The sequence below is a fragment of the Phoca vitulina genome, unplaced genomic scaffold, assembly GCF_004348235.1.
Source record: "Phoca vitulina isolate PV1807 unplaced genomic scaffold, GSC_HSeal_1.0 scaffold40, whole genome shotgun sequence".
NCBI lineage: Eukaryota > Metazoa > Chordata > Mammalia > Carnivora > Phocidae > Phoca > Phoca vitulina.
Genome location: NW_022589743.1, coordinates 22,874,956 through 22,887,437, shown reverse-complemented (window position 1 = coordinate 22,887,437; position 12,482 = coordinate 22,874,956). Strand labels below are relative to the sequence as shown.

General features: G+C 34.0%; 1 protein-coding gene across 3 annotated transcripts in view; it reads right to left on the bottom strand.

The window, feature by feature from the left end:
- Nucleotides 1-12,482, bottom strand: part of GOSR1 (golgi SNAP receptor complex member 1) — a 52,686-nt gene that overhangs the window by 32,659 nt on the left and 7,545 nt on the right. For all 3 annotated transcript variants that reach the window (XM_032428594.1, XM_032428597.1, XM_032428595.1), the window contains exons 5-6: nucleotides 7,759-7,850; nucleotides 4,893-4,967 (exon numbers count right to left, since the gene is read on the bottom strand). In XM_032428594.1, the coding sequence (XP_032284485.1) occupies nucleotides 4,893-4,967; nucleotides 7,759-7,850 (167 nt within the window). The remainder of the gene's footprint in view (nucleotides 1-4,892; nucleotides 4,968-7,758; nucleotides 7,851-12,482) is intronic.

Here is a 12,482-nt window from a genome sequence, read left to right as displayed (position 1 = left end):
AGGTGCCAACATAATTCAGTGGGGGAAAGTAGAGTCTTTTCAACAAATAGTGCTGAAACAACACGACATCCATGTGACAAATAAATGAATCGACCTTACTCACACTAGACACAAAAATGAAGTAAAAATTCTAAGACTGTAAAACTTCTGTTAGAAAACAAAGGGCAAAATATTTGCAAACTTAGGTCAAGATTTTTTAGACTGAAAATAAATGAACCATAAAAGAAAAACTGATCAACTAGACTTCATCAAAATATAAAACCTCTGCTCTTTTGGAAGTCACCATAATGAAAACGAAAAGGTAAGTCACAGCCTTAAAGAAAATATTTGCAAAACCTCTGACAAAGACCTTGTATCCAGGGTAAAGAAAGAACTTTTAAAACTCAATAGTAAGAAAAACAAAACTAAACAAAACTCAATAGTAAAAAGACAAATAGCCCAATTGAAAAATGGGCAAAATATATGAACAGACATTTCACTAAAGATAAACAAATGGCTGATAAGCCTTGAAAGGATGCTTATCATTAGTCACCAGAGAAGTGCAATGAGATGCAATTACACATCTATTAGAAGAGCTAAAATAGAAGGACTGACAGTATCAAATGCAGGCGAGGATTTGAAGCAACTGGACTCTCAATACGGGACTGTCAGGAATGCAGAAATGATAAAACCATTTAAAGACACCTGACAGTTTCCTATAAAATGAAACATAAACTTACACTTGCCATTAGAACCCAACAATACAACTCCTAGGTAGTTACTCAAGAGAAATGAAAACATACAGCCACATGACATTTTGTCTATGAATGGTCATTCTAGCTTTAACCAAAACATTAACCTAAATATCCACAATGGGTGAATATATAAACTAACTGAGGTATATCAACAATGGAAATTATTCAGTGACAGAAAGGAACTGACTACGGATACAAAAAACAAAAACAAATAGATGAATCTTAGCAACACTATGCTAAGTGAAAAGTATACATTGTATGAATTCATTTATATGAAATTCTGAAAAGGTAAAATAATCTTTAACGACAGAAAGCAGGTAAGCAGTTGCCTGAGACTAGGGGACAGGAATTGACTATAAAAGGGCATAAAACTTACTTGGGGTGACAGAAATGTTCTGTATCTTGACTATAATGGGCAACTAGTGTGTGTGTGTGTGTGTGTGTGTATACATATATATACATGTTTGTTAAAACTACATCCTTTAAAAGTAAAGGATGAAAGATGTCATAAAGGTAAAAGTTCTTTAAGAAAAAAAAGAACTTTAAAATACAAAACTAATTCAGACACTTCTTTCAAAAAGGAAAATATAAAAGAGCAATGAAAGAGAATGGTTAAATAAAGGAAGAGAAATTAATCTAAATAGGAAGCAAAGAGTTCATAGAAATGCATCTATACCATAGTCCAGTAAAAAACAAATAACTACAAGCTTGACACTAATTCAAAGTCAGCCATTTTCTTCTGACTGATGTACTAAAAACAGACTCAGAGAAAGACGACTCAAAAATGAAAGCTACTTTATCCACAGGAAGAGAAATTATTGTCTTTTATAAGATAAATTGTCACAAGCCAACAACATTAACTTTTAAGACAAAAAGTGTTAACTGGAACTGGTAAAAACAGTTACAAAGTTAGGTTTGTTTTTTTTTTTAAAGTCTGGCATTCATTTATAAAAATTGTTTTATTCTTTTTCAAGGTAAAAATATGTACTTTTGAAACAAGAAATTTAATTACCATAAAAAATGTTATGAAGAATCAAATAAAAATCTACATATGCTTCTAGCCATAAAAAGTCCAATGCTACTGTACAAAATCAAACTAATTATCTCAGTTATTGGGTATTAAAAACCTTTATCCATGAAAGATCAAAATAAAAACTACCCTAGCAGCAAATCTGGCCTATTAATTATAGAAGGAGTATATAATCTATAATCACTATAGGTTTCTATAATCACTTTTAGGTTAATTTAACTACTACTACTACTTTATGCTTCTTTTGCTTGGCTGTTTAACCTATGTTTTTCTCTAATGAAAATGTATCCCTTATATTTAAAAAAAATCTATTACTGGAGTATTTTTGCCTATCTTGGCATAAATTAAAAAAAAATCAAAATATCAGTGTTACTGAGGGCACTGGGGAATGTTTATATATATGGTACTAATGGGACTCCAGCTAACCTTTAGAGGGAAATTTGCCAATAATATATCAAAAGCTTTACAAATGAATATATTCCAATTCTAGGAATTTATCATAAGGAAATAATTATGGATACTTGTAAAGACTTCAATATGTATAGTAATAAAAACGGAATATAATCCAAAAGGCCAACATTAGGGAAATGGTTACATCATGGTTTATCTGTATTATGAAACAGATGCAAAACCAAACAAATAATCAAATAACATGCAAAAGACTCCCAATCTACTGATGAGTGAAAATGGTTACAGAATCTGTACTAACGAGTGATTTGAACTGTCTCTTTTGTGTTATCCATACTTTCTAAGTTGAGTACTTTATTATAATGAGCACTTACAGCTTTTGTATGGAAAAAGTTCTGAAAAGATCTTGCCAATTCTTCCTTAAAGCACTTAGCCAAAGACATAGAGATGACATTGAAAAAAACAGAAAAAGTTTTCCATATTATTTGTACACATATCATCCATGATTTTACGTTATCACCTAACAAATATTCATAATTTACACACAAAAGATTGATTTTTCCAAAATGCATTTGGAAGCTATGTTCTAATATTGAGAGCAATGACTGAGCCCTGTTTTCAGTCTCAACTTCCCTAATTCATCAGAAGTTCATATTCCATTCAATTCATCCTGCCTCAGTTTCTCTCTGTATAGAATGAGCACATACAAACTTTCTCATAAGAATATTAAAAGGAATATATATAAAGTATATCATATGTAAAACTGAGGAAAATGGAAAACACCTTTTGATTTCCAATCTTCTCATCATTTTTATAACCTAAATTGTTATATGTCCCTGAACTGACGGATTTTTTCCTGTAAAATGGACAATATAAAACTCCTGGTGGCTTTTCTTTGAATTATTAAAACAAACGCAAACTCCAAATTTTCATATACAATTACAATAAGCAGTATGTTCTGAAATTATGAAATAAAGGATATTAATTTATATAATCACTCTGGTATACTCTTCAGCAACAAATTATTCTTTTTTTTTTTTAAAGATTTTTATTTATTTATTTGAGACAGAGAGAATGAGAGAGAGAGAGTACATGAGAGGGGGGAGGGTCAGAGGGAGAAGCAGGCTCCCTGCCGAGCAGGGAGCCCGATGCGGGACTCGATCCAGGGACTCTAGGATCATGACCTGAGCCGAAGGCAGTCGCCTAACCAACTGAGCCACCCAGGCGCCCAACAAATTATTCTTAAAGTAATTCAACTTTTCTAACTTTTTAACATCTTTTTGAGGCAATAAATACAGAAACACTGATGCAATCTAACCTTTATTTTGTGCTACCTGAGTATCTTATCCTTTAAATTTACTCTGTAACTAGAGAATGTATTAATATAGCTTTGGATGTAATGCAAAATTCTTTTTTTATGATGGTTTTTTTTTTTGGGGGGGGGTGACTATATTTTTTTTATGTTAATCACCATACATTACATCATTAGTTTTTGATGTAGTGTTCCATGATTCATTGTTTGCGTATAACACCCAGTGCTCCATGCAGAATGTGCCCTCTAATACCCATCTCCAGGTTAACCCATCCTCCCACCCCCCTCCCCTCTAGAACCCTCAGTTTGTTTCTCAGAGTCCATAGTCTCTCATGGTTCGTCTCCTCCTCCGATTGCCCCCCCTTCTTTCTTCCTTTTATGATGGTTTTATCAAATACAAAAAGAACTACCAAAGCTAGGAATTAAGTATAAACTAAATATACTCTAGGAAAGACTGCCCCCTTGTGCCAATCAATAACATTCAACAGATTAAGAAAGAACACTAAACTATATCCAACATCAGAGGAATCCAGGCTTCTATTTTTTAATTTTTTAAATTAAAAAAAAAAAAAAATTTTTTTTTAGAACCCAGGCTTCTACAAAGGTTTTGATTTTTCCGTGTTCTGATTATAACACCTTATATCTAAAGTAGTGATCTTTAAAGAAAAATAAATTGAATAGTACATTAAGCTCATACAGATATGATTAATTTATGACATTCAGCAGCAAATATCAACATAATTTGTAACATTTAATTATAATGGATACTAGATGCTCAAGGGCTTAGAGGCTGAAGAGAGATAAGTAACTTTCTGACCCTTAAGTTCTACAACAAAACAGAGAAAATACTACAGAAACCAGTAGCTTGAAGAGAAAAACATACACGAAAAGGGATAGAATATGGTGACTTGTTTTACAACATATACATAGTTCATCCAAGTTTTTAGGCATTTTCTTCTGAATTCCTGGATAATCAGATAATTTCTTTGGATTTGATGTATAGCCTATTACTCTTTATAAAGCTTCTTGGCATATGTAAGTGGTAACAGGCCATTCAAACATAAGTCATTATCAGCATCATTACTATATAATCTACAGTAGTGAACAAATTTATTAGAGGGATAGACTTGCTAAAGAAAAGAAACATTAAGGCAATAAAAGATATATTAAAAGTAACAATTAAGTGATTTGAATGCAGATTTTGGATACTCGATAGCATAATATCTTTCCTAATTAATAGCGGGAACAGTTACAATTCCACTTTTACCAAATAGGGTCGTTAGGAGAATTAAATGAGTTAGCACTGATAAAACACTTGCTATAAAAAACAAAAAATGTTTGTTATGTCAATAAAGGAATTAGTAAGTATAGGAAGCTACATGGTATGTATGTATACAATAATACCTACTTTCGAAGGTGGTCATGTTCTTTCAAAAATAGTTCAGTTCTTCTGTTGTTTACTCCAGACCCACTTTTATATGACCTAGAATAAAATAGAGAAAATTTAAGAACAGCTTTGGCAGATACTGCAAAACAGAAGTGACTGACTCTAGTAATATCCAAAGTAGGCAAATTGAACCTCTCCATAGTTTTGAATGAAGTTAAAATGTTTGATCATTTTCATCTTCTAAAAATGACATTCAGAATAAATAAATATAATTGCCTCTCTAATTTAGGGCTGTTTATTATTTTTCACCAAAATAACCCAACATTTTAAACAAACAAAAACCTTACTTGCCTTTGTCTATTATTATTATTTTTGTCTATTATTATATCTTTATTTTCTTTCTCCAAGTGGACGTAAAAGTTTAAACTTATTACTACATAGCCCATGGGACAGGAAGCTACTGCCATGGAATGTTTTCCTTCACATTGGTATGTGCAGTCTATTAACCAGAGCCTGTAGAGCTAAAATGAAGCTTAAGATCTGCCAATTTTGGCATACTTAAGGATTTCTGTCTTGGCCTTAAGTGCACTAAAATTTACAAGAAAATGCTTTTTATCGTTACTATCACCACTTTCATGTTTCTGCTCTTTACTCACATTAAAGTAACAAGAACAAAATAAAAAATTCAAGAAACCGCACACATGTATAGTAAGACAAAAGAGGGTCATGCTGATAAAACTAAACTACTGGCTGAGAGGCAGTGCTGATTTGCAAAGCACAGAAGGAAAGAAAACCCCAGGAAAAGCAGCATGAGATAACCAAGAACACACAGGACTTGCAAGACAGATGATTTACTTTTTTTTAAGATTTTTTATTTTTAAGCCCGAGATCAGGAGTCGCACACTCCTCTAACAGAGCCAGGCAGGCGCCCTGAAGACAGGTGATCTAGATTTAAATCTATACTTGCATTATTTATTAGCCAGTTAACCTTAGACAAGTCTCTTAATATCTAGTTTTATAAAATGGTACTAATAATTTCTATCTATACCAAAAGACTATATGAAGCCAGAAAAGAGGTAATATATGGAAAAGTAGTGTACAACTGCAAAAAACTTTAAAATGTCAGTTATTACTACTATATCTCATCTCACTAATCATATTCTGCTTCATGTTATATTAATTTGAATACATGTCTTACTCCCTTCTAGCACCTAGATTATAAACTCCAGGAGGGCCAAGTTGGTCTTTTCATTTCTAGCTTCTACTGTGACTGATCTAGTCTTAACTCATGGCTGGTAATCAGGAACAGTTTAATGAATGGATGAACATGTCCCTTTTATGATTGTTTTTCAGAAAGCAAGTTACTACAGTGGGCTATATTCTAACAATTCCCACAAATTTTGAGGGAGGAAAATGCCTAAACATTAAAGGCTGTCCCCTACACTGGTTTTCAATGTATACCTGAAAATACATAGATAAATAGTCTGTATAGATATTAAACAAAAGACTTACATGTTCCTGAGAACTAAAAATATTACAAAATATCTAATTATGGCAAAAATGTTTTTTTACTCCTACATGTTTCACAAAGTATGTAAGACTAAACATTAAAAAAACAGAACAGAGACAAACAAAAATTAATTTTCCAAGATAATTTCTGGGGATAGGAACATAACTCTGATGGTTGGATAATCCTCGATTAGTTTTGAGCAAAACGTATGAATGCAATGAATATGAAATTATTTCTGTTGCAAAACTGTCTTACTGTTGTAACAAAATAAAGGATCTCTAAGAAAATGTTTCTTAGAGTACACATGATACATATTAGCTTATGATATGGTAATGTATATCATAGATATGTTTATGAAACACAAGATAATAATTACTTATGAAATGTATCATAAATTTATCACAAGTGAGACAATGATAGGCATCAATAGATGGTCCAAAAATGGAAAGTCTTCAGTTTTAATTAGATGCCCAATGGATTTACCTTACCAGTTGTGTTCAGTTATGAAAAACATTTTATTTTTTAAAGATTTTATTTATTTATTTGAGAGAGACAGAGAGGGAGGGAGTGGGGGAAGAAGCAGAGGGAGAGGGACAAGCAGACTCTGTGCTGAGTGCGGAGCCCAAAGCGGGGGCTGGATCCCACAACCTGATATCGAGGGTTAGACGCTCACCCGACTGAGCCGCTCAGGCGCCCCATGAAAAAAAATTTTAAATGTCCATATGAAACATTAGGATGCATTACTGAAGTTCAGTGAGGTAAAGGGATGGATGAACAAATCTTTAAAATTAGGGATTGAGATTAACATAAAAACATTGGAAGTTCTTAAATAATTTGACATGTGGCTATGAAGCCTGAATAAAACCTGGAAAGCACAGATACTTCAAATTCCAGAGAAATAAAGGTTACTGAAATTACTCTGAGATACATATATATGTAAGTGTTAGGGCAAGAAAGAGGGTAGGGGGATAGGTGGTAATCAGAAAGGGAAACACAGAGAGCTTCAGTTATTGGCAATATCATTATTAAGGTGGATGTTAGGAAAAAAAAAAAAAAAAAGGTGGATGTTAGGAGATCAGAGAAAAACTCATGAATATAGCATCTAAGGACTCTGAATTAACACAGTGAAGTCAAGGTTGGCAGGAGCCAATGATAAAACTAGGGGAAGCTGGAGAGAAGAAGACCAGGAAAGTAGATTAGATTCGGCAATGTTTAAAGAACAGTGAAATGAGATTCAGAGAATTCTCTATAAAATGAGAATTAGAAACCTTGAAATCGAAATCATGGTTGTGCTACTTAATTTACTGTTAATCACTGATATGCTCTAAATCTAAATCCGAATAAACATCCTACAAAATAACATAAAAGGTAACTTACTCAATATCCTTTCGTACTGATCCCATGAGATTCTCCCTTTCCCGTATTGCCACGAAGTTTGCTTTGGTTTTATGGAATTCATGTGTATAATCCTGCAATAAATCAATATCCAATCTCAACATAAGCTCATTATATATTTTCCTCTTATTGAACCAATTATGTATTGTCATCATATTATAAATTTCTGTCAAGAAAACTGCTCTTTAAGAATCAAATAGTTAAGAAGTAAAAATAACATTATAATCCCTTTCCTGAAGAGTGACCAATTTCTTTCAAATGAAAACAATTCCATGTTAGGGTAACAGTACCACTAAATCACTATCCTTTGTATCTTCTAGTACTTTGTCTTATGGGACAGAATTATAAAGAAAAAAACAACTTTAAGATAAATGATTCCAAATAGCGTAGGATAAAACTTGAGGGGCTCTTTCTACTTATTAGTGTACACCCAATGGGGCTTATTTTCATATTTCATCTTTTTGGAATTTCCACAGAAATTTAATTCCTAAACCAGTCAAAGGAAGAAGAGAACCAAAAGTAAAGAACAAAATAATCTTCAAATATTTTCCTTTCTTTTTCTACTACCATACTTTTAAGAGATTAAGGAATATTCATTACTTTTTAAAATTCAGAAATGTGTATAGAGAAGATGAAAATCATAATCCCATCTCCCAGAAAGCCCCTACTTCCCCTTTAAACACAAAAATATAAATGAACATGGAGAGAATACCAAAAGAGCACCAAAAGGAACAAAAATAAAAACCATCCTGCTCTACAGCTCATAACTCTGATCACTTTCTTGTATTTTCTTTCAGGAATTATGTTTCTGTGTATACAAGCTTCCTATTATTTCTTTCACTTATGCTAAAGAAATCAAACTACAGTTGATCTTTGAACAACACAGATTTGAAAATGTGTAGGTCCATTATATGTGGATTTTTCTTACAGTGCAGTTCTGTAAATACATTTTCCTTATCATTTTTAAAAATTTTTATTTATTTATTTGACAGAGAGAGAGAACGCAAGTAAGCAGAGCAGCAGGCAGAGAGAGAGGGAGAAGCAGGTTCCCCGCTGAGCAGGGAGCCCGATGCGGGGCTTGATCCCAGCACCCTGGGATCATGACCTGAGCCAAAGGCAGACACTTAACTGACTGAGCCACCCAGGCGCCCCTTTCCTTATCATTTTTATTTTTTTTTAAGATTTTATTTCTTTGAGAGAGAGAATGAGAGACAGAGAGCATGAGAGGGAGGAGGGTCAGAGGGAGAAGCAGACTCCCCGCTGAGCAGGGAGCCCGACATGGGACTCGATCCCAGGACTCCAGGATCATGACCTGAGCCGAAGGCAGTCACTTAACCAACTGAGCCACCCAGGCGCCCCTCCTTATCACTTTTAAATAACATTTCTCTAACTCATTTTATTTAAGAATACAGTATATAATACGTATAACATACAAAGTATGCGCTAACCAACTGTTTATGTTAGGCTTCTAGTCACCAGGAGACTACCAGTACTTAAGTTTTTAGAGAGTCAAAAGTTACATGCAAATTTTCGACTGCACAGGAGTGCAGAGGCGGGGTGTCAGCACCCTTAATCCTTGCATTGTTCAAGGGTCAGCTGTATTCTGCTATATACCTTCTTTTCAGTAGTTCATAAGGTATCAAGTAATCTTTTCATATTAACAAATAGAAATCTACATTCTTTTTAATAGCTGTACCGAATTCTATCTTATGACTGCCATAGTTTAGTCAATTCCCTACCAGTAAACATTTTAGTTACTGTTTTTGTTTAAAAAATGCTGTTTGAAAAATAAACAGTCCTGTATATATATTTTACTGTACTCTTACTCTTTTTAAAGTGTATTTAAAGAGTAAATGCCTAACAGAAGTGGATCAAAGAATGTTACATTTAAATTTTGATAGTGCTAAACTGCCTTCTAGAAAGACCACCAATTTATGTTCCCAGCAACACTGGATGAGGTCCATTTTTCTATATTCTTGTAATGTGCTACAGATGTTTCAATATTTGCTGTTCTGACAGGTGAAAAGTCCTATCTCATTTTAATTTGTATATTTTCCTTTTGGCATGTGGAAACATCTTTTTATGGTTTGGGACATTTTCTGTAAACAGCCAGTTCGTATACTTTGCCCATTTTCCTATTAGGTTATCTTTTTATTTCTATTAGTTCTCTGTACATTAAGCAAATCAGACATTTCTTAGTTTCTGTTACTAGGTATTGTTTAGAAATGTAGAATTTCTTTTTTTTTTTTTAAGATTTTCTTTCTTTCTTTGTTTATTTGACAAAGAGAGAGAGAGCACAAGCAGGGGTAGAGGGAGAAGCAGGCTCCCTATTGAGCAGAGAGCCTGACGTGGGGCTCAATCCCAGGACCCTGGGATCATCACCTGAGCTGAAGGCAGATGCTTAACTGACTGAGCCACGCAGGCACCCCTGGAAATGTATAATTTCTAAAATGTATAATTTCACCCATGCTTTATTCTGAACTTTTAGTTTCTTTTTCTACATATAAATCTTTGATCCATTTGGAATTTATTCTGGATGTGAGGATTGAAATAGATATTCAAGTTTGTTCTTTCCCCCCTACATAATTAGCCAATTGTTACAGGTCTATTTAATTTAGCGATACCTCTTTTTCCCAATGATTTAAAATACCACCTTTAGGTGCACCTGGGTGGCTCAGTCGGTTAAACATCTGCCTTCAGCTCAGGTCATGATCCCAGAGTCCTAGGATTGAGCCCCGTGTCGGGCTCCCTGCTCAGGAGGAAGCCTGCTTCTCCCTCTCTGCTGCTCCCCCTGCTTGTACTCTCTGTCTCAAATAAATAAATAAAATCTTTTAAAAAATCTTAAAATAAATAAATAAATAAATAAATAAATAAAATAAAATACCACCTTTATCAGAAACTTAATTTCCATGTGAACTGTTTTTTTTTTTTTTTAAATTTATTTATTTGAGAGAGAGAATGAGATAGAGAAAGAGAGCATGAGAGGGGGGAGGGTCAGAGGGAGAAGCAGACTCCCTGCTGAGCAGGGAGCCCGATGTGGGACTCGATCCCGGGACTCCAGGATCATGACCTGAGCCGAAGGCAGTCGCTTAACCAACTGAGCCACCCAGGCGCCCCAACTCTGTTCTCTTCTATTGGTATATTTTTTTTCTCCAGAATCAAACTGTCTTAATTCTTCTAGCTTCTTTTTTTTTTTTTTCCTTAATTTATTTATTTGACAGACAGAGAGAGAGACAGTGAGAGAGGGAACACAAGCAGGCTCCTGACCAACCAGGGAGCCCGATGTGGGGCTCGCTCCCAGGACCCTGGGATCATGACCTGAGCCGAAGGCAGACGCCCAAGGACTGAGCCACCCAGGTGCCCCTAATTCTTCTACCTTCTTAATAGGTTTTAATATCTGGCAGAACTAGGCATCCTTTACTACTTATCTTCATTTTCACATTTTTTTTCTTGGTTACACTCATATGTCTGTGATTCCAAATGAACTGATAGTCATTTTGCCAATTAGAAAAAAAAAAAAAAAGAACATAAACCTCTTTCTCCATTTGGAAGGCACTCAATTTACAGGTTGATTTAGAGAGAAATCTTCCTATCCAAAGGCAGAGTAATTTTTTCCTTTACTTAAATCTTCTTTTATTTTCCTCAATAAAGTTTTATACATGCAACTCCTAGTCATTCTTATTAAATTTATACACAAGGATTTTAGTTTCTTCCATTATATTTTCTAAAAGATTATTGGTTTTATGTAGGAAAACTACCTGCTTTAATACATTAATTCTGTAATCTACCATCTTAATTTCTCTTTTTTTTTTTAGTTGTTTTTCTTGGTTGTGTTACATCTTTTCACTGCTACATAATATAAGTTTTGCCTCTTCCTTGTCACTATTTAGATCTTGTTTATTTATATCTCTGTCTAATTGTACACCAAGAACTTCCAAAACAATAATAAACATCTGTGGTGATTGGAGATCTCTTTATCTTGTTTCTTTCTTCAAGGGGAATGCTTTCAGTGCTTTATCATTAAGCATCATGCTAGCTTTAATTTGATATACACATTTTTGCCTTAGGTAAATAAAGTATCCTCCTATTCCTATTTTTACAAGAGTTTTTAAAATTAGAAATGATGGCTGAATTTTTTCAATATTAAAAACATTTTCCGGGGCACCTGGGTGGTTCAGTCGTTAAGCGTCTGCCTTCAGCTCAGGTCAGGATCCCAGGGTCCTGGGATCGAGCCCTGCATCGGGGTCCCTGCTCAGTGGGAAGCCTGCTTCTCCCTCTCCCACCCCTCCCGCTTGTGTTCCCTCTCTCTCGCTGTGTCTCTGTCAAATAAATAAATAAAATCTTTAAAAAAAAAAAATTTGCCTTCCTATTTGTACTACTCTATTTTTAACACATCTGTATGTAATTATTTCATTTTGTTGGTACACTTTTAATATTTTCTCAAACAACATACTGAATATAGTAAATTACTTCCCTTCCACACATTATCTTCAAAGCCTGATGAAAGTATACTCTAAACCAACATATTATGGCCTATGCATGACCATTGGCTATTTCACTGTTATTGCTAGCTAGCAAGGTCTCCCAGAGTAGAAGTATATTTACCTAGTGATGAATATTATTCATTTTTACCAGGCAAAGCAAGAGCTATCAGATATTTTCAGAATTTTATTATACCAAGGGAAAAAAAAGTAAAACAAGACAAA